Source organism: Osmia lignaria, chromosome 5 (genome assembly GCF_051020975.1).
Source record: "Osmia lignaria lignaria isolate PbOS001 chromosome 5, iyOsmLign1, whole genome shotgun sequence".
Lineage (NCBI taxonomy): Eukaryota > Metazoa > Arthropoda > Insecta > Hymenoptera > Megachilidae > Osmia > Osmia lignaria.
In genome coordinates, this window is record NC_135036.1 from 4,515,526 (window position 1) to 4,539,924 (window position 24,399).

The window sequence follows — 24,399 nt, forward strand, 5'->3', positions numbered from 1 at the left end:
AATCTTTTCAATTTGCTGGATTTTTCTATTTACACGTTAAAAATACCACGATAGTAATTCAATAATATTTAAATGTAAAAACTGTTTAATTTTCAATTGCAGAATTTAGAAATAAAGATTCTATTTGGAAGTGTACCAAGAATTCTACAATAATGAAACCGTTGGAAAAGGGTCAAGGCTATATAAACCATATTCTGAAAAAACTATGTATTTTTTAAGATTTATTTTACAAAATGATATTTCATATGCACCAACTTAATGCACTATTGAATCGAAACAGATATTGAATAGATGAATCACTATGTCTTGATACTAGGACGACAGTCTCGAAACAATTCAAATGTTCTTGGTTCTAGGAAATGTGGTTTGCAACAGTACCGCGTTACCGAACAACAATACAACGTTTATCACCAACGACACCTGCGTTAATTGGAATTACTACTATACGGAGTGCAAAGGTCAGGGTAACAATCCTTTCCAAGGGACAATATCGTTCGATAATATTGGTCTTGCCTGGGTCGCAATATTTCTCGTGAGTGTCCTACTTCTTTCACATTCACCAATGGAAACATCACATTAACCGCATTTAATTTGAACCCTTTACGCTCGTCGAATTTTTTATTTAATTTTTAACATTCCATCTTAATATTTAGTATAACATTCGTTTTGTATTATTATATACAGAGCTGAGAAAAATTTAGAGAAAAAGTATTTAAAGTATTAGGTACTATAAAGTTTAGATAAAATAATATTTTAAATAGAAAAATAATTTTGAAGGATTTATACGTAACAAATTGCTACAACTATGAAAATAAAATATTTGATTTCTTAGAATAAGTTTTATTTTCATAATTATACATATAATGTAAAATAAAATTAATTATTTATTAATTACCATTTGAAATATTATTTTACCTAGCACTGAGTGTCTAATACTAGGTGATGATATATATTTTTAATAATTCTGGATGATGGCGTCACTAAAAGCTGACTACACGCATTTAATTCTGGGAAAATAGATAAAACTATGGCCAAATTGCGGAATAATTTCTAGCAAAATAAAAATTTCTATATGGACCCTTACCTTAATAAAAGTTCTTATCGATGTAACCTTTGTTAAAACTTTTAAAGAAGATCAAAGGTAAAACGAACAGTTTTTCGTGAATATCTCGTTATCTATTAGTTCTACAACAAAAGAGCCTATTACAAAATTTGTAGCTTAAGAAATTTTCTATAAAAAGGGTTCTATAAATCTTTTTCGTAAAAGTACTCCTTTCTGAGATATTATCAAATGAATTTTCCAGTGAAGATGTGATCTGTTAAATATGTATATTGCAAGTAGCTATGAATTTGATGAAACATTTCCCTATATTATTTTTGTTCAATGTTTATAAATATATTTTAAATAAATGCACTCGAAAAATAGAACACAATTTTACATTTTGTTCTTGATAAATCCAAGAGATAGAAGCAAAAATAGCAATAAGCGAAACTAGCGAATTCCAACAGGTAAAAAGTCTTGCAAAAGGCAGCAGAATCAACTCGTTTTATCCTTGATAAAGGAATTGTAAGTGATCAGGTGTGTAAATATTGGATATTGATCTGAACGACAAACTACGTGCTGTGGCCTCGCAACGAGTAGAAACCAATGATTTGCTACGCTTAATGGAAGAAGATCCAATTCCGACCGTACAAGAACTCACAAATCAATTAGAAATTATTCACAGATTTGCTGCCAATTATTCGTATATACGGAATAAGAAAAATTCGTAAGAAGAGGGAAATGTATTTCGTCTCACTCAGTTATTAAAGCTTAATTTACACACAGATGTAATTCAGTAACAATTGTTCAAGAAATATAATTTATTTATATATTAATTGCATTGTAGCCCCCGTTAGGCCATCCCTTAATCTGACGCTGAGCTTTACTTAGGGATTTTTTATTTTAAATAATTCAAATAAATAAATAAAAATGTGTGTGACTTGCATTAGTTTTGCAATACTACTGTTGTGTATATAGTGGTTTTTTTATGCAAGATTATGTATTTGGAATGTATTTAGAGCGTAAAGGGTTAAAATGTAGTATACATTTTGATATAGCTGTCAATACAGTCAAATTTCATTTAAATAAAAATAATTAATTTTAGATTTAATATACTGAACAATTAAAGTCTATATACTAAGCAAAATTAATATGGTAATGATATTCTTCTAGGTAATCAGTCTTGAAGGATGGACAGATATTATGTATTATGTACAGGATGCTCATTCTTTTTGGGATTGGATATATTTCGTCCTTTTAATTGTGGTACGTGTGAAGCTCTACGTAACTGATTGTTTCGTGGGCTTAATTCAGCTGAAGTTCAATACTGATTGAAATTTTAATTAATTAGTTGACCGTAAATCATCTTTTGGAAATAATTACAATTCATAATTAGTTTGCAAGAAGGTTACTTTCGTTAATTGCAATTACATGTTAGTTATTAATTTTTGGCCCGAATAAAGTAAATATGAATGCAAAACATTGGTAAATAAATTAATAATTAATCTAGATTTGTAATGAATTTCTAATTTACAAACAACTAAATTGACCAGTGAATTGTTGTATATACGATGAAAAGCAAGACTTTTTGTTATGAGACTATCTTTCATATCACTTTATTTTGTGAAGAATTTTTGAGTTTCAATTTTTAATTTAAAAAGTTTTCATTTAAATTCATAACTGTATTCATAATTATCAGATGGGCAAGGAGGTCAGAAACAATTTTTGTCATACCTTATTAGCATTTTATTTTTATTTATTCCAGATAAAATTTTCTGGAATTTTCTAAAATATTTCGAAATTAATTCTTAATGAGAAATCCTTCTGACCATCCATCCCTTAATTATGTTACTAGTTTTAAGGTAATTAACCCTTGAACAGCGGAATCTAAGTCAATCGAGACCCAAACATACAAAACATATAAGTACAAGAATATTAACCCAAGAATTAAGAATAATTTTTGAAGGAACAATGCAAAATTTAGAAAATCATAATAATATGTAATACAAAATTGAATTAAAATTGCCGTTCGAAGGTGAAATTCGAACATGATATTCCGACTTTTAATCAAAATAGTATCATTTAATAACGAATTATTCAATTAAACAAATTTGAATTACAGATTGGTTCCTTCTTCATGATTAACCTTTGCTTAGTCGTAATAGCAACACAGTTCTCAGAGACGAAGAAACGAGAGATGGAACGAATGCGACTGGAACGTGCTCGGTTTCATTCTACATCAACCCTTGCATCATCGACAAATACTTCCGAACCAACTACGTGTTATGCAGAAATTGTCAAGTGAGTGTTTCGTCTGTTATATAACAATTTCAAATTGTTTTCCTGAAATTTTGGAACAAAAACAAAGGGTGGCAGAGAAATTGTCTTCTTATCGCGCATTTTATAATTTAGTATAGTGCTTCCCAAAATGGGCGATACCGACCCCTTGTGGGCACTAGAACAATTCATGGAGGTGATAGTAGCCTCAGGTGTAATGGGGGAATGTAAAGTCACTGCATTTCTCTGTTCGTTCATTTAAAGAAGGTGGATTTCCAGGGGGCACTATGCTTTACTAAGCATGGGTGGGGGGGTTAAATAAGTTTGGAAACCTATGGCTTAACAAATTGTTAACTGGTGTTTGCACTTGCCTTGACTACTTTAATTTTCGAAACCCAGGATAATATGGAATATTATAAAATTTTTACAATATCCCATATTATTATTATAAAATTGCTGGTCAACAATGTGTTAATACCTCAAAAACATTTCAAATAATTTGCATGAATGTAGTCTCTGACCTCTACCTACGCCAATGACCCTTCTTATATATATTTTTTAATTAAATTTAAAAGTCTAAAGAAATCTATTTCATGCACTAATGACAAACATTTCTATGGGAGCCCCTATTTTCATCAGGTCCTGGCATGTGCCCATTTTTCCTAGAGCCCTTAAACGCGTCCTGAGTTTTATATTAATAAATATGATTAAATATCCGTAAAATGCATTATCAGTCAGTATCCTTTGTAATATATACGCAGCTAAATCTCTAAAATAGTATGTACAGTAGACTTTTATTATATTACATGGATTTTACCAGTGCCACCTTTTCATTATCATAATCTATGAAAATGATACGTTTCTATCTCTCCTCCCCCTTTCAAATAAGAACTTGAAAGCTTGACGAATTTAGCACTCTACAGCCTCGTAATCGGCGATATAACTAGAGTCTACTGGGTAAGATAGATAAAAATTTCATTAGACAAAGTTAAATGATGTCAAATAAAGCATAAAAATATATTTAAATAAATTTTAATTTATTTTATAAATTTATTCCGTTAAATTTTCCTTAATAAAATAAAATAAAATAAAGGATTGGTAAACGTTTAACTGAGAAATAATCAATAATGTCAGATCTTTTCCTTCTTTCATTCTCACGTAATTGTATTGTGTGTTCTCAGATATATTGCACATCTATGGAGAAGAGGGAAGAGAAGACTAATGAAGAGATATCGGGTATATTTATACAAAAGGCAACAGAAACGTGAGCAAAATTTACTTAAAGAACAACGGCAACACGGACATCCGTTTCGAGGGAGTACAAGCGGTGCTGATTCAAATCGATCTGCAGGTAAAGGTAGTGTATTTCTTGAGTAGAACACAATTACACACTGGCAAATTTAATTTTCATCTTTCTCAGTAATTTTTGCAAAAATATTCTTTCCATTTTACCATCTAATTTCTATGTAATCAATTCTTGGTGTCGTGACTAATTATGAAATAATGGGATTGTGCAATTTAATCCTGGACACTCTGTGTATTCTGTCACTTATAATTACATAGCTAATGCAAACCATTTCGGTGATTGCCGTCCACAGACGCAAACAGTATGCAGAATAGAATATGTTATTTATTGGGCACCATTGTGTACAGTATTAATTTGTCAGGTCACACTGCAGGTATTTTCGTACTGTACGATACATTGTTAATTCTCATATCAAGAGAAAATATTTCATATTTATATAGCTATGTTAATTGTATAGAATTCAGTTTTGCATCTAATATTTCTGTGAATTAAATCTCAATCAACATTAGAAGTTTTTACAAAAAAGGATTATGTAAATAATTTGGACTGACAATTTGGAAAACAGCTATTTAAGTAAGGTTCAGTAAATTAAATTTTGATCAGAATTAGAAATTTTTGGAAAAAAATATTAACACTTTAACCCTCAGATATTGGCTGATTACTTGTTTCTCCAGTATAAAAAACAGATACTTCGGATTGTATTAATATAATTATACAATGCACGAATTTCCCCACATATATTTTAACCCTTGTACGGCGGACCATGGAGAAACCCCCAATTTTAATTACATATTTTGTATTCCATATTATCATTATTCTCTAAATTTGACACTGTTCCCTTATAAATTATTCTTTTAATATATGAACCCTTTCATTAAAAAATTATTAATTTTAGATTAATACATTATCAAATAATTGAAACAGATTTTAAATAAGTGATATGTAAAAGTTGTATCAAAGCTCTTTTAATCTTCAGATCTAAATTTAATTGAAATTTTAAAGACTGACGTCAAAAAATACGTCAAACTTAAAGAACTAAAAAAGTTATACGAACTTCGTATCATTATTGAAGATGGATGGACTGTTATTGACGGCTAATTTAATTAATTTCACGTCGTTACGAGAAAGTTATTCTTCAAAAAGGCAAAGCGACACATTATTAATAACATCTACCTTCTTTTTATAAATTAAATTTTTGCTTTTTACTTAACTAACACAGTTTGTATTAATAATTTTAAACTCATGTGACTTTAACTAATTGCATTACAAAATTAAACGATTCAACTTATTATGTTAGAATTGTTAATTTAATTTTTTTTTAATTAATTCAATTACTGTAATTTAACATGTTAAATAATTTGCTTTTTTGTTACATTTATTGTATTTACTTTTTAAAAGATGAATTTTTTAATTAGTTAATCCTCATATAACATTGGGAAATAAATTATAGGATACGTCTAGAAGTTGATGTAATTTTAGATAATCTATATTTTTCAGCATAATTTATAACATTTCAAAATTCTCATTGATGTTATTCAAGATGATCACGTTAGATGAATCACCCTCTATATTGTACTTGTTATAAATAACCTCTAAGATAAACTACTTTCCTAAACTGATATTACGTAGTAAGATGCAAAAGGTTCTGGTCTAACCTTGATTTACAAAAGAACATTTTTAAAAATCTGCAATATAATCTGCCAGTATTATGAATATCTATTGAGTAACACTTCTATTCTTTCATAGCGAACCAATGATAAAACAACAAAAGGTTAAAAGTACTGGTATTTCTAAATTGTAAGGAACAATTAAAACACAATATTTCTTTTCTCACTGCGCAATTCGTTATTTTTTAAATCCATAATCTGAAGTACCTGATACGAGTATTTCTGATTAGATGAGTCAGGGAATTTCTAATGATATGGAAATTGAAGCTTTGTTAAAAAATAAAATACTTATGTATACGGATTAAATTTTAGTCAGAATTAAAAAAAAATAAATACATAAATGATAATTATGACAATTACCTAAAGTTCTCAAAACAACACAGTGTAATTTGGCTTTTATGGCTAATCATACTTGTCCTAAAAAAAATTAAAGCAGAAATAACTACTCATAAGTCAAGGAAAACGAGAGGACATTCTATTACATGGTAACCCTCGACCACATGTTATAAAACCCGATACAAAAATCATCATAAACTTAAGCTAAAATGTTCTACCTCAAGCCAGTTATTTATCTACTACTATTTAGGTCAAGGAAGCATTTACCATGGGACGGCACATTGCAAATTTTAGAAATATATGCAAACTTATTGGCGAATTTACTGCTTTCAAACTGTAATAGTATCTTTCTTACACGATGGAATTTGCAAATTACTCAGAAGCGATTAAAAGTGATATATTGACGAACAGTTTTTATGTATAAATTATGTAACGTCACACAATAGGTTTTTTAAGTTCTTTTACTGCTCGAGGGAATTTATGAAAAATTACTCAGAAGTTTGAGCAATTTTTTTCTACTTTTCGTTTTTGTTTTGAAATATGATATCTGCAGCACAATTTTTCATAAAACAGTGTCCTTCCTTCCTTTTTTGTTCATTTTCACATATTACTCATGGACATGTACAGTTTCAAACATTTTTAAATTCCGAATCTGAAACCTGTTTGTCTCCATCAAACTCAGTTTTTGAGACATTCAATTTGAAAAAGAAGTCAAATTTTTTATGCATTATTTGTAAAAGCTAGGGAAAATAAGATTATGTAATTATTGTGACATTTTTTACACCAATTTTAATTTAATTTTTTATTTCATATTATGATATTTCAATTTCTAAATTTTACATGGTCTCGGTTAAACATACTTAAACAATTTTGAAAGTGGTCAAGATTCGTCACACGTGAATTTTTCAGATATCTTCTATTTTATTTTGAATATTAAAGATCTAAGACAAAATCTAACTGCTTCATTTTCTCGTAAAAATCGTCAAATAAAGTTACAAAATAGATTATTTATAATTGAAAAAATAAAAGATTATTAAAATTGAAAATTTTACTTTTCTTTCAAATTTAGTTTTTTTTTTAAATTGAGATCAATGGAGAAACATAGGTTTCCGATTCATAATCAATGCATGAAAACCGATCACCCATTGATTATTACAACACAAAATATGTGTATGTAGGATAGTGTAATTCTGTTGTAAGTAAATGTAACATCATGCACATTAATATCATTATTGTTCATTTAATTACCATCCACTAGATAGGAGACTTCACTATGGAAGGTGTCCTCGGTTGTTGGCGGCACTCGAGTACGCGGAACAACAGCAACAACAGCAGGGTATCGGCAGCGGTGATGGATCGCTAACTGATTTTACGGCCAATAGTCCACCATCGCAGGGTGCAATTCTGGCTACTGCAGGTAGCAATAATGGCGGGAGTAATGGAAATTTAGCTGTTGCACCCCGCGCTAGTCCTGAAATTTCCGAGGCAGACGTTTCTTCGAATGTGGGCCATCGCTTAGGTCTCCATCGAACTTCATCGGTCTCTTGTAACGGAAGTGACAATGTCGTCTCCAATGCTACTGAAGCCAGCATACAGGTGTGTTCTTTTTATATTTTATACCAGCAAACTCACCCAGGGTGTGTATTTGTCAAATCTATAATATTTGTGATATTAAGTCAAAGGGTTCGGGGATTCGCGAGTTTCATGGCCTTGTCATAGAGCCACTCCTACTCTAGACTTCCCCTACTCCGCCATAGGCGATCCCGAAGAGTACGACAACATAAGGGAGGAGACCCCTCTTGTGGGTGGTAGGTGGGGTGATTTTGAACAACTTTCTCCTTTACCAAAATGCTCGTTAAGGCTTAGGTTTTGAATTATTAATGAAAAACACCAACCAATCAGAGCGCGCATAGTGCGCAGGCGCGGGAGTGTCAGCTACGAACCAAGCTTGACGCGATACCGAGTGGTTTCGGATGGTTCTCGTACTTACTCCCGCGGTTGAGCCCGCCCACTGTGCGCGCTTTGATTGGTCGGTGTTTCCCATTAATAATTCAGAAACTAAGCCTTAACGAGCATTTTAGTATAGGAAACAGTTGTTCAGAATCACCCTAGCTATCACCCTCTCAAAGGATGCCGACAATCGATAATCAGTTTATTATTAATATTTCTTAATTATATACGAAATTTTATAATATTTAGTAATTAAACATTATATTATCTTTTTTCCTAAATTACTTTTAGTATTAATATTCTTGTTTCTTCAGTAACGCCATTTTCCCTAGAGAAGCCTACTTTGCTTAATACTGTACATTAATTAAATTCTAATTGAAACTTTCTTCATTCTTTCTAATGGTAAATAAATAGCTTAAAAATAGACAAATAATAATTTTAAGTAATTTTTAACTTCAGATTACTATTGACTTCCTTAGTTCCACTATGACAAAGTATCACTCTCCTTTAATATAAACATTCTATGTAGATATTAACAAAACCTTTCTCTGAAGAAGTCAAAAAGCGTTAAAAAAGACTTTTGCTGCATGGAACTAACGTTAACAAAAGACGGTCAAAAGGCTTTTGACCGAGCCAAGCCACCATTTAAATATTAATTCACGAATAAACAGCATCAACATCTTTTGACTTCATGAATATTAATCATTCTTCTTCAGACAAACAACGCGCTGCTAAGTCCACCTTGTACGCATTATCGTAGAAGAAGTAGCGTGATGTTCAACGACGTGGTATTGTTGCATGGCAGCAATAGCGTGGGAAATGCATTGCAAGCTGGATCTATAGTGTCACCTGGCGAAAGGAACGTGTGTTCGAGCGAAAAAATGACCCAAACCGGAGACGGCAATGTTTGGTCGAGTCCACTGCCAGATCACATACAGGTATCTTTTACAACAAAGTTTCATTCATACTATAATTAGAATTATATTGAAATTTTATATCAGACTTTTTCAAGTAATGTTTTATAGATACTTCATATTAGGTCTGTACACGAAATTGCCCGTAGGGTACACAAGTGCCCGCGGGCTTGTTATGGGCTCGCGTCCATTTTTAAACGACTGCATCAATGTGAATGGAGAACCTTGATTAACTTAAAATTTTTTACAATAAAATTTGTAACGTTCTGTAATTGTGAAAAATTCTATTAATTTTTGAAAGAGTATATAAAATTCATTTTTGTGTATTGCAGCAGAAACCACTCATTTTTACTGATTTTTAAATTCCCTTTTATCTTTACGTGATGATAATCTCATCATCATTACTCCTTCCTTAGGAAGTTCAATTAGAAATGTAGTATACAAGTAATTAACAAAATACAGTAAAGAGAGTCGATGATAGCTGAGAGGAATTTAAGTGCGACGGTGCAAATATCAAAGAGCAAAGCGTGCCTTTAAGTGCCTTAAGAATATCAGCATGGCGTGAGTTATAGTGTGAATCAACCTTAATTTATCGTGCGTGGATGTTGTTACAGATGCAAGCTGAATTGGGTGGGAACGAAGCTATGACCTGTCAGGAATTATTAGCACTGAGCGGGGCTCTAAGCGCAGCTTTACCAACTGGACAATTGGCATTGGATTCCTTCCTCAATTCGCTTACAAAAGGTACTTATATTTCCGTTTCGTTTAATAAAAGAAACCTATTATATTTTTAAAAATTATCGTATCCTTGATTATGGCCCTCTTACCCTTAAACAGCGGAGGCTAGGTCAGTTATGACCCAAACTTACAAAACCTATACAAGGGTATTATAAAGGGTTCCTTATATTAGAAGAATAATTTTTAAGGAAACGATGCAAAATTTAGAAAATGAAAATAATATTAAATACGAACTTGAATTAAAATTGGGGTTCCCTCCATGGTCCGCCGTCCGAGGGTTAAAATAGTGATTGTTACACATTTGTCATAAATAACTGGAAGATAAAAAGACACAGTACTCTTATTTTTTATATAAAATTCAGTCAAAAAAATACCATGAAACACTTTTCTTTTTTCAGGAATAACGGACCGACATATTACTTTAGAGGATCGTACACAATGGTTGGTGACGGATGTTGATAATTGTTCCTGTTGTTGCGAACACCAGGGCGGCGATCAATGGCCAGAGGAAGGTGACAAATGGACTAAAGCTTCACGGGCGAAGAGAGTCCTTAGGACTTGCGGAAGTCGTTGTGTCTGCGCGTTACGTTGCATAAGACGGTCGATCAAGAAACTGGTCGAGCACAAATACTTTCAACAGGGTATTTTATTGGCAATTTTGATCAATACTTTGAGCATGGGAATAGAATATCATAACCAGGTCAGTACTATTCTTTTAGTATCGTTAAGTGCAATAATTCTTGCCATGCATTTTGTTGACTGTTCTCGATGTTTCATTTTTAAAACACCTGTATTGAACGTCGTGTTCTTTTCTTCTTATTTATTTATCAACAGCCAGCACAATTGACTGTGGCGGTTGAAATAAGCAATATCGTATTTTCCGCTGTCTTCGCCGTGGAAATGTTATTAAAAATAATCGCGGAGGGCCCGTTTGGTTACATCAGCAATGGATTCAACGTCTTCGATGGGGTCGTTGTGGTCCTCAGGTACGTTTAATAAATAATTCTTGAATTTTCAAAAAATGACTGTCAAAGACAAATGTTTATTGCATTTATTATTCATCTTTCAAATATAAATGAAGAAGATAAAAGTGTAATAAAAATTATTATTTTATAAAACATGACTTATATGTACATTACAGTAACATAAATTGAAATTGTTTAAGTATTTTTGCAATATCTAAAAAATTTATTACTTTGTTGCATATTATTTATTACGTAGCTAATTTGTTTTTTTATGACTATAAAAGAGTATATATAATTAAAAATTCATGTTTTAATATCATAAACTCTAATGCGTCAAACATTTTTTAAAATTTTAAATTATACCAATTTTATCAAAATCGGTATCGGTATTTTGAGTTTTTCTGGAGAAAATGCAGAGGTATATTCTGTAGGTAAAAATAAGAAAAAAAGGTTAAACAAAGGTCGGCTATAAACAATTTGTTAGAAAGTTAAAAACAAATACTGCCAGCATGAAAAAGTAACAATGGACTTTCCATTGCAGTACATGACGGGATACTGTCTGCGTAGGCTTCAGACATTTAGAAACTTAGAGTAACAATCACTTCCTGTTAGCTTTTTTAAAAAAAGAAAAATGGCTATTGGTAAAAGTTAACCCGTTGATATCCAAAGGTGCATATTTACAATAATTTACTGTTTTTTATGGCCACAATTTTTTCTTTTTATTATGTTTGATTAAAAAAAATATTTAAGTTTTTATTAAATTTACAATGTTATAAGCAAATATCCACCTCAATTACTCATTATCAATTGCTGTACCCACCCCTGCTGACCTGACGTTCAGTCGTCGTTACTGGGCAGATTGCAGGTTTTAGGTGCTTTTTACTCGAAGTTTTAAACGTTAATTACTGGAAAACAAAGCCGCAAACGCTATTTCGTCATTCTTGATTTTCGTTTTATTTTGATTCCTAGAATCACCCCTTAAAAAATCTCCCACCTGTTGTCAAACACCCTGTATATGTATACATACAGGGTGTCCGAGAACTGGGGTAGGGCCCGTGGAGGTGATTGCTGAGGTCATTCTAAACAACTTTTTCCTTTGCCAAAATGTTGGTTAGGGCTCCGTTTTTGAGTTATTAACGAAAAACACTGGCCAATCAGAGCGCGCCTTTAGCGCGGGCCGAACCGCGAGAGTGTTGGGTATGCACTGCGTTCAAGACGTGGTCGTGATCAAGTGCATCGGCACCACGTCGGTGTAATAGGATTCGTTGTTCATGACCAACCAATAATTCGATACTATTATACCTTTCTTTTTTTAATTCATTATTCAATACAACTTTCGTCCAGCAAGTGCTGATGCATTTGATCACGACCACGGTTTGAACGCAGAGCATACCCAATACTCTCGCGGTTCGGCCTGCGCTAAAGGCACGCTCTGATTGGCCAGTGTTTTTCGTTAATAACTCGAAAACAAAGCCTTAACCAACATTTTGGCAAAGGAAACAGTTGTTTAGAATGACCTCAGCAATCATCCCTCCACGGGTCCTACCCCAGTTCTGGGACACCCTATATCGGTTTTAATATGACTTTGCTAGCGTCATTAACATAATGATAATACATACAGAATCCATTGATTTTAAGTTTCTGTTTCAAAAAAGTGAAAGTTTTTTCAAATAGGAAAACCAGAAAAATTACCGGTATACCGTTATAAAAGTAAATATACCGGTATGATATCATCCCGGTATTTCGGTATTTCGGTTCCTATAAGGGTTTTGAAGGTGTAACCGAAAAATACCGTTATTATATATAGCGGAGTTCACCAGAGTCCATAACTGCGACGCGCAGGTTGCAAGATGGTGGGGGAACGCAGCGAGCTCTCCGCTAATCGCTTTCTACTTCGTTTGGGAGTACCGCCAATCAGGGCGAAGATGCGTACTGGAGATGCGCGAAGAACGAAAACTGGTCTTTTCGCAGTTATGGACTCTGGTGAACTCCGCTGTAGATATTTTCAGCTTCAGTATTAGCCCCTGACGTGACTTACTTTCCGTTATTTCACCATGATGATTACTCCACTAGAGATGCTACTGTCACTCTTGTTTTCTCCTTAAATATCCACCCTTACCTGAATCTCATAGCCCCTAACAATTACGAATTTTGTTTGCAATAGTGTCGTGGAGATCTTTCAAGCATTCGTGGAAGAGAGAAGCGGTAGTTCCGGCTTGAGTGTTCTAAGGACCTTCCGTTTATTGAGAATCCTGAAGCTCGTACGATTCTTACCTAACCTAAGAAGACAACTGTTCGTGATGCTGCGTACCATGGATAACGTTGCCGTATTCTTTTCCCTTTTAGTACTTTTCATCTTTATATTCAGGTAAGTCGTTCCATTTCCTTTTTGGCAAGAGTGTTGGAATTGTCGCGGTTGTCCCAGCGTCGGTTCTTGTAAATTGAAGATGCACGTTCCAGGATCGCGATTCGCGCCAGGTATCATTGTCGCGTCGTGTTTAAGGACGTGGGTCAGTGTCGCGTATTGCTCGGATAATCATCTCATCAGCGTAACGTGTTTTGCATGACACCATTGGATGACCGATGGATGTTTACGGGGAATATTTTGAAAAACGAATCGTTAAAATGTCAACGAGAAGCTAGCCGGAGTGTCGGTCGTGTGCAACGTTTATTAAAGAAGATTCGTTGCCATTTGTAATTGTGAAACAGCTTCTTGCCCGTTAACGAAGCTGCGGCTTGATTTGTCGTTACTCTTCGAACACGAAGTGTACCAAGTGACTATATCTTCCGTTTTACTCCTGTCTTCTCTTCTTCATGCGCTTTCACTTTTCTCATCGCATATATATATGGATCGTCGCGTAAACGCATCACATAGATGACCGAGTCGCAAGTGAATCTGGTTATACATATAATATACCGACTCTGTTGCGTTTGTGAGCAGCGTTTTCTAACGTTGTAATGGTAATGACGATGGGTGTTTGTTGGCACGTTTACAAGGGGTGCCTTGTCGGCCCTTTGTCATGGCTTGAGGCATTGAACGTATACATTACTTTCTACCGTTTATTAGAGGACATTTGTACGTATGAATATCGATATGAATATCTATATATACATATATACATGTTCATACGCATGCGTGTACACGGACTGTTTAAAAGAAGATATACACTGTGAATATTGCAAGTTTTTCATAACGAAAGGAAGTGAAAAATTTTTGATCGTTTTGGAATTTGAGTCCCCGTTTTTCAAATATAAGTAATTAAAAATTGAATGTTCCATTTCTAAGGCATCTAAGGCTATCTAATGCACGTTTGAATAGCTAATCATATTTCGTGATCATTAGTGTAATTAGGTAGGGGCTCTTATCATTTTTAAATGGTAAAACTCTATAACACTAAAATTCTAGAATTCTAGAACTCTAAAATCCTAAAACTTCAAAGTTCTAAAACCCAAATGATTCTTGAACTCTAAAGTTCTAAAATTCAATAAGTCCTAGAATTCTAAAACATTAAAACTCTAAAACTCTAAAATTCTAGAATTCTACAATTTAAAAACTCTAACACTATAAAATTCTAAAATTCTAAGACTACTAAATTCCGAAATCTTAGAATTCCAAAATTCTAAAATTCTAAGACTACTAAATTCCGAAATCTCAGAATTCTAAGACTACTAAATTCCGAAATTCTAAAATTTCATTTTGCATGCACTTAATGCATAGTCTCTGACTTTATGATAGTCAGAGTTCATCACCTGGGTAAATCTATTCATACCATAAAGACAATATGAAATTCAAATAGATTAATTTACCTAAACTTAAACATAGCACTTCAAAATTCAAACGTCCCATTTTCAATCTCTTATATATAATCAAAAATAAAAACCCAAGATACAAAATGCCAAAAATTTTTTCGATTTCTGTTCTCATGAAGAATTTGTCATTTTCAAGGTGTACATCTTTGATATGGTGTATATCTTGTGTATGAACGTGTATATATATATTTTCGTGTGTGCATGCAGCTTTTACCTATCGACAAATATATGTATATACTATATGTATGTGTGTAAATATGCATACTATTAATAACAATAGTGTGTATACGCACACATATTATTACCTATTGATTATTCGTGTATTCGTACGTTTTTTTAATTATTCTATTGTCCCCTCTGTTCTTTTGTTTGCTATGTACTCTAAGTGCCTACAAAATGCGCCTCGGTGTGGTCATCGATATTAGACAGCTTGCGAATGGATAATATGTACTTTTTTCGGTTATTTGATTATGCTGCCTATACCGGCTTCTCACTATCTCGCGTTTGAAAATCATTCAACGATTAATTGATTGCTCATCGTAATCACTGTTACATTTTTTTTTCTAATTTAACTTTGTTTTGTCTATGAATGTTCGTGATGTTCCATATTTAACCAGAATTTAAATATACATTTTATATGGAAATTTTTTTTAAGAATATTACACTTTAGAAATATTTTTTGGTCCTTTTTTGTATGAAACTGCTTATGAATACTATTTATAATCAATAATTAAGTTGGTCCATTGGATTGCTTATTGAAGGATAATTAAATAATTATGTTGTTATTTCTTATGGCAGATCGATAAAATTAAACCAAGTTGCATTAAAAGTGATGGAGTGTTTATTTTATATTGGCAATTTATTGAAGTATTATTAATTATGCAGAACGTATAATTATTTTGCAAAATAGTTTAAACATTACTGCAGAATTTTACAAAATTTCAAAACTAAAATGAGTAGTTTATCAAACAACGCTCAAAGAAAATTATATATCAGAATTAACAATCAACCCTTCACTGATTGAATTTAATTGTTATTTAAGTTTATTGAGCTTTATTGAGAAAGCAAACTTTTTTATTTTTCGAACAAAACTTTGAAAATAATTGCGAACCACATAGAGTCCAGTTATTATAAAAAGAAAAATTTTATTTTTCTAGTACGAATTAGTGATATTTCAATTAATTAGAATTTATTACTTCAAAATAAGAAAATTTTATTTTATAATGAATTTTTATAGTAATTATTTGCAAGAAACGCGAGTGCGCACCATAGTCAGACTTAAAAAAACAGAAATTTCTTTCTTTCAACTTATATTTATTTTATTACTTTCACAAGGTCCCTCGATTTGATCCGTTTCTCATATACTTTCCAACCCTCCCCTCTGACTTTCTTTTTCTCTGTACACATATTTATCTATCTATATATTTACGGATAAGGAAGTACATTGCACGTTTCGTTGTGTTGTAGTATTCTCGGGATGAACCTGTTTGGTTGCAAATTCTGTGAAACGATGAAAGGCAGCTCTGACGTCGAGTGTGATAGGAAAAACTTTGACTCGTTACTCTGGGCTATTGTGACGGTGTTTCAGGTACCTACAAAGGATACTTTTCCACGTATCCCTCGAGGGTTTTTTTTCTCTATATAGTGTATATTATATTACAATTATATTATATTATATATATATATAACACAACTATATATATAATATAATATATACATATTCGTACATATTAACGTTACACACGCATCCACGTACGCTAAGTTACCATACTATACATGCGTATTTGTTACGTTTGTCATTGAACGCTGAACCTCCTCGTACGAGCGCAGACTGTCTCAGCTACTTTTATGATTTCGCGAGGTCTGAAGGTAACGTATGAGAGATACACGAAACTCCTATGGCATGCAGCCGTATCGAGGTAGGAGGAGGTCACGAATCATTCGAGCAATTGAACCTGATGATGTTTCTTCGCTTTCTCTGCTGGTTTACTCGCAGTCGTCGTCTAACGAGTGTTTCAATTATTTAACCCTTTGGGGACGGAGCTTTTCTTTATTCTTAAATTTAAAATAAAAGAAATAATAATTCCATCCTTCGAAGCATATATTATGAAGTTTTACTGTCTACACTTATACCTCGTTTTGTATCAAAAATACAATGTAATATGATTGGAATTATAAATTACTATGGCAATTATGTTTCGACACATATATGCCTCGATCGTCCCCAAAGGGTTGAAAGAAGAACTGTCATGTCGCGCGCGTCAAGTTAGCCTTTGGATATGCTTCAGCTGCTGCAGTATTGCCTCTCTAATTGGTTAGATTCTCGTATACACTGTTGGCAAGCAAGGGTTAATTATAGTAAATATAGTGAAGTATATAGTAATTGTCATTTGTGCAACTAAAAGCAAACTGAACGTCAATGCCAAAGTCTGACCAGAGGTAGCTAGAAGCATTTATGATGTGGCAAGGTAGTGATTGCTAAAAATATGGTTAGTTTGAAACGGGCTTATAATTATAGGGTGCAGTCTGTAAACGCAGAGTAAATCTACGTTATCAAAGTTATCTTACATGTGCATACGCCTTTAAAATTCAATTTTGCTTAGTAGATTTACTGTATACTGAGTGGCAAATTATGATTTTGGTTACTTCTACAGAAATGATAACCTTGTCTCGATCACGTTTCTGCAAACGAGAGATATATAGGGAGTCCTAAAATGATTGTACAACTCGAAAACTGTATATTTTCTATCTTAACAGAGATTATAATATCATGCTTCTGTTTGTAATTTATAACCATTTTTCAAAACATAAGCGATTGAAAATTGGAGATTTGATTTCCGGTGTGTACGGTTTCAAACGATAGGCTGATATGTGAATAGTTAACGATGTCTGGAGTCTTTATTTGATCCTTGAACAGCAAAGTCTGAGTCAATATAGACCCAAAATTGCAAAACATATATAAGAATATTAATCTAAAGTTACATGTATCATTTTTAGATGAAAGAGTTTCATTATTAGAAGGATAATTTTTAAAGAAACAATTAAAATAACATAAAGTACAAAATTAAATTAGGCTCTCTCCATGGTCCGCCGTCGGAGGGTTAATATTATATAAAGACTGTCCCATGTAACTGGACCAACCTGTAGCTTTGAAATGGTATCACATACAAAAATTTTAATTAAATAAAATTAAATGATGTCGAATATAGCATTACATGATATTTATGTTGACATCAGAAATGGAAGCATTCCAAAGCTTTTAACGTCATCTTCATTTTTTTTTAATGGAACTTTCTACTTTGGTTTAGATTTAGATCAATTATTGCGTTTCTTTATTCTCCACAAAAAAGTATTAAGATACCTGGGTAAAAAATTGAATAGTTAAGAAGATATTTTTTAAATTAATCAATTTCCGACCTCAGTACCTTAATAATTTTTTGTAGAGAACAGCAAGACTGACGTCAAGAAAAATACAAAATTCAATGAACAATTGTCAAATTAGGCGAGACTAAATCGCCTCAAAAGATATCTTTTGAACAATTATTAATCAATTTCCGATCCAGGTACCCGAATATTTTTTGTAGAGAATAAAAAAATGCGTCAATTGATGAATATAAAGTACACAGTCTTACATCCAATACGAAATTCACCTTGATATCTTTGAAATGTCTCCACTTAAGAAAAATTACACATGAATCATGTGATGTTGCATTCGACACTATTTAATTTTTAAAAGTAAAATAATACTTCTTCCAGTAATAAGGGTTAATTATTGCTTTACATTTCTTGTAGCTAAAAATGTATAAATTGTGTGAATTAATTAAAATTATAGCATTGAAGTGAATTTTTAATGATCTAATTTATAAAATAATTGAAAAAATGCATTTATGTGTTTGGTGTACTCTATGAAGAATTAATAAATTGAGCTCTGGAAGACTTTTCAAGTTCACTGAAAGTATAAAATTTGTATGCCTAAGGGGATAAATCTATGTCATCAGGACCTACGGTTCGCTACCCATAGCGCTTTATATTCGCACATGCGTGCCTTTAACACGTGCTCTTCTGCATAACTGCGCACCGGAAGTGAGATACCCATTCTTCAATCACTTGTATTTTGAAAATGAAACAGCAGATTGTGAAATGATACAGAACATTTCGATATGATGTAATATTGAGAACCAATTTCTCAAGTATATGTTCTATTTTAAGATGTTCTGTATAAGAGGATAAAATCTTGAAACTGGTATATCCATTTTTAATAATAAGAAATAAGGCACGGATCTTATCCAGTGACATTAGAGAGGTAATACTGTATCTGCTTTGTGTTTCTCGTTACGATCACGATTTCTGGACAGTTTCTTTAAGTTATTTACGTAATTCGCTTAAAATAGCGAACAATTGGATTTTGTTACTTGTATCGAATAGAATTCTACTTTGGCCACATACAACTATATTCATTCTGTTTTTATTTTTAATGGCTCTTTTAAAAATGTTTGAACACAAAATAAGTAATTAATGTTTTTCATTGACTGGTTAATACTTTGCAATCTACCTGTAAGGATTCATTTTTTAAACTAATTCAATTTGTTATTTCTAATGATTTTTAAAAATCATTAGAAATAACTTTTATTTTTATAAAATTATTCACTACCCATTTATGAAGATCGGCTAAATAATGAAATTAAAATGTCATTTAATTGCTATTTCTGATAATTAATATAATTTCATTCAAAAGCTTTTTCATTACTCTTTTTTATTTCTTCGTCATATAGTTAAATTACATTTTTAAAATAATGATTCTTTACTGGTCTTTTATACTCATCTTTTATTAAAGGATTTATTAAAAATATCACAGGTTAAAGAAAAATTACAAATTAATTATTGCATATTGAGCTAATTTGAATTAAGTTATGTTATGATATTAAATTATTTTATTACATTATTACAATATAAGGAAATAAATTCTTATGAAAAAGAATTTTATTTAGTTATGATCCAATTCTATTTACTTTTTATTTTTTAATTTATTTTTTCATTTAAATTCACTTCAAATTATGAGCTATTATATTGTAAAATATTTCTATTATTCACAAATATATTGTATTCGAAACTATAATTTTTTAATAAATTTACATACAGAATAAATTCATATTAAAAACTTACAGAAATCGTTCAGGAAACGTGCTGAGAGTCGACGAACAAAAGATCTTACATCACACTTTATGAAAAAAAAGAAAATTCATCATCGTTTTCACGCTTTCACTGCATTTGAAAAAGAAATAAAAGAATTTGAATTGATTATGGGTACGAATGTTGAATTGGTATTCCAGGTACCTTCCTCAAATTCAAATTATCGCTCAACAGAATTGTGATATAAGTTCTTTAATAGATTATTGTATCTTGCAAGAGACTGTGATTGCCTTGAAGCTTTCATCTGTTTACGTTATTTGATTGTTCTTATTATGGTTGTTGTACGTGCAGTATTTTGCTTCCCCTGCTGCTCTTCTCTGTCAAATATCTATGTTTCTTCTTTGGTAATAGGCTGCCGAGAATTGTTGATTATTGTCGAATAATTGTTTGATTTGTCGCATCAGCATAGTTGGAGAACACTGGCCGTTTTCGTAACAATGTTTTTTCAGCTTTGATCGTATATTCTTGTGGTGCATGTTTATTGTCGTTTCATATTCTTATATTACGCTTTGCATGTTGATACGCGTTTTAATGATCATTGTTGCTTCCCATCGCTGTTAACCCCGACCGTTTTTTCAAATACGCACACATCTCCTTACAATATCTACATTCGATCATACGACATTTCGTTACACTGTAAAAAACGGCAATTGAAATCACAAATGTTGGCCAATTATATCAGGGGATCTTTAACTGTTACACGATGATGTTTGGTAATTATTTGGAAAAAAACATAAAATTGGAATTTTAACATTTTTTGTCATTTAATTTGAAGTGATTTTTAGTAGTAGTTTGAAAATAAAAAATGGTAACAAAAAGATAAGAATGTAACAAATAAGGTAACAAAAATGGTAATAAAAATAGTAACAAAAATGGTAACAAAAATGGTAACAAACATGGTAATCAAAATAGTAACAAAAATGGTAACAAAACGGTAACAAAAATGGTAACAAAAACTACAAACTACTATTAAATTATAATTTTAATTGCAATTATAATTTACACAATCAAAGTAACTATTTTCTTTATTTCAAGAAAATAATAAGACCAAGGGTTAAAAAAATGAAACCTTGAAAATTAAGCTTAATTAGTGTGAACAGATAAAGCTCTTTGGGCCACATAAATAAAATATAAAATATTTATTCTATTAATGACAGCAAATGAAAATTACTTTTACCATGATACAATACTTACACGCGAATTTGTACACTTCTATACGAAACTATGTACCTTGAGTTATGCCATGAATTTTTAACAGTGTAGCAAACTTCGTTCTTCTAGCGTCATTTCTCCGTATATTCATTAATTAAAAAAAAAAAAATTAAATATCTCTACATTTGTTTGTCTGCTCTAACTCCTCGGTTTCACACAGTATTTTGTATCTCTTTATTCCATTCGTTTCGCTCACTTTCTGTCTGTATCTCTGATTTTTCTCTCTACTTACTTGTTTTGTCTGACATTCACTTTGTGTTCCAATCGCGTACAAAACATTCGACGGGTTTGAATAAATCGTTGCGTGAAATACGAACACGAATACGAACAAACGCGTGCAATCAATCCCACAAATTGAGAAAACGTCGTCCTACCACGCTCGATAGATTGAAAAAAGGGAGAATATACCAAACGATACAACCGTAAAGAACTTCCACATGTAATTGCGTACGGTTTGCGTATTATTATTGTTAATACCTCTCCGTTAGCCACTGTAAATAGACACGTTTATTTATCCAATTACCCAGACCCGTGCTACTCAGTTCCCACGTAGACACTATTAGGTTGTTGCAAATGAAATAGCCAGTTTATTTGCAAAAATTCAGTTCCAAAATGTACTGATTGATTGTTCAAAATTATCCACATTAGTTGATTGCAATTACTTATTTGAAATTATAAAACTGACGTTATTAATGCAGTTACATTAGCTACAATGAGTTACAAAAGTGACATACCCCTCTTCAAAACAGGAAAATCTTTTTCAAATTTGATCAAACGACTTGAGTTTTGTTTTTTAGAAGTAATAGAAATTAATTTGCCAGATGACAAGTTCCTGTCGTTTTGAAGAAATTGTAATTAGTCAAAATTGCAAAAGGAATAGTGATGTATTTGAGCCTGTAAAGAAAATTAAAACAAAAGCCTTTTATAAATTTAAATAAGTTACATATATATGTATACACGTTGAAAATTTGAATATATGTTATCTAATAAACTCATTTTTCTAGCTTCTTAAAAAAACTCAAATCAGTTTGATTAATTTAAATAAAATTATTCTATTACAAAGGATGGATTACTTTTGAAATCCATGGTATATTTCATCTAAATAAATGATGTAATTGAATTTCGAGAAAAAATAATAGACGAATTTGAATTTTTACATCTAATCATCTTGCATCTGGAAAATTAATAAAGATATTATGTAATGAAATAATATAGTAATATTTAATTTTTCCAGATTGTTAAGCTTCAAAAATTGGCCATTTGATATGCAATAACTTAATATTATAGAAACATATAAGATTCGTAACAATATTACAGATACTGCTAATATCGATAGCTAGTGTGTATTTGTGCAACCAGCCGCTAAAAATTCGTTTAATACTTTTAACCTTACTTATATTTAGAGATTATATTTACGCTTCGCCATCTTTCGTTTCTCTCTTTATCTTTTTCTCCTCTCCCCGTAAACCTTAATCGTGACATTCTGCAATGATAGGTATCCTTTGCTCCAGTCGTTTTGTATTTCATTTGATTCCAATTGATACAAACGAAATGAAAAATTACTCTGCATATAAACGTACTGTTTCTTTGATTTTCAAATTTTGTTAAAAAAGAAGGAAATTTAATATTTTTCAGATGATGCAGTTATCTTTATCATTAATATTGTACTATACAGGGTGTTTAGAACAATATTGTGTTAAATTTAGTGGAAGATAATAATCAATCAAATAAATAGAAAATTTTAAGTAAACTTTGTCCGAAAATTGGACATTTTTAAATTATAAAATGTTTCTAAAATTAAAAAAAATATACATGGTTAAATATTTGAAAAGCTTTTCGCTAATTTTAATTCTGTAGTGTGTCGTAACATAATTTTTTAAAATGTCAGAAACCATTAATTAACTATAAATTATTATAACTCGAAAATAAACAATTTTTGAATTAATTAAATGTTTCTTCTTTTCATTTTAATGAATATTGTATTCCTCTAAAATTTGGTATTTGTTCTGAAACACCCTGTACAGGATACAGTATGTTTCACGTGAGTATTGCCATGAATTTTTGAAACTCCTGTATACAGCACTAAAAAGTAGAAAAGCTTTTGTCTAAAATAAATTTTTATAAAATTACAGGAATATTTTAATATTTTCTAGTGACACTTACATGAAACATGTAAATTATTCATATGCAATATCAATAAAATATAAGAATTTTATAAATTAATAAGTTGATAGCAATCCTTTTTGTTTGCTATTTAATTACTATTGCCATATGTTTTTTTTTCTATAAATTATACGCAGCTTGTATAATATTCGCTTAATGTACAAGCATCAGGTTCAGTAACATGTTCGTTCGGATATTAATCAAAATTTTGTATCTTCGTATTGTCATGAAATTTTGATAATCAATGATGTCTGTTCACCACCCCTCAGGTAATTTATATATTTAATTACTATAAAAGCTTTCGTTTTTATTACTGAAGAATTCAAATAGATAGGTTTTGACGTTTTCTGTATTTTATAAGGATCAAAATAATTAGAAAACTGTCAGGGGAACATCAGGTGAGTACTACAGATATGTTAATATTATATTTATCAATCAAATTGTAATACATTTTTGCGGATCCATAATGAAATTTACGGACTAAAATTAATATAATGAAAAATGGTACTCTCCTACAACATTAATGATGTCCACCTTATTTCTTTTTCTTGTATATAATTAAAATTTTATTGCTAATTTAAGGTTTTGTTTTTAATAAAATTGGAAATAAACTACTATTATTCTGAGTGACATATATGCGACTACTGCAGAGACGCTCAGCAAGTACTTACTAAGCCGGACACGGGCGCCCGCCAATGCCCGTATTTGCACGCGTGCAATGCTACGAGCCCGAGATGCTGTCGACCAGGCCTGGCAGAGTAGGGGAATCCACTTCTGGAACACATGTTTTTGGTCCCCTTTCAACGCTGCTCCTTCAAGTAAGATGGGA

The 24,399-nt window shown here is 31.5% G+C and overlaps 1 protein-coding gene across 3 annotated transcripts in view; it reads left to right on the plus strand.

Annotated features, from left to right (window-relative positions):
* The window catches only part of Ca-alpha1T (Ca[2+]-channel protein alpha[[1]] subunit T), a 126,721-nt gene that overhangs the window by 75,011 nt on the left and 27,311 nt on the right, over positions 1-24,399 (plus strand). The window contains exons 8-18 of one of the 3 annotated variants that reach the window (XM_076688459.1): positions 357-532; positions 2,216-2,308; positions 3,165-3,343; positions 4,501-4,676; positions 7,887-8,224; positions 9,295-9,516; positions 10,107-10,236; positions 10,629-10,930; positions 11,065-11,216; positions 13,360-13,563; positions 16,473-16,593. In XM_076688459.1, coding sequence (XP_076544574.1) covers positions 357-532; positions 2,216-2,308; positions 3,165-3,343; positions 4,501-4,676; positions 7,887-8,224; positions 9,295-9,516; positions 10,107-10,236; positions 10,629-10,930; positions 11,065-11,216; positions 13,360-13,563; positions 16,473-16,593 — 2,093 coding nt within the window. The remainder of the gene's footprint in view (positions 1-356; positions 533-2,215; positions 2,309-3,164; positions 3,344-4,500; positions 4,677-7,886; positions 8,225-9,294; positions 9,517-10,106; positions 10,237-10,628; positions 10,931-11,064; positions 11,217-13,359; positions 13,564-16,472; positions 16,594-24,399) is intronic. The other 2 variants (XM_076688457.1, XM_076688458.1) reach the window with 2 other exon arrangements.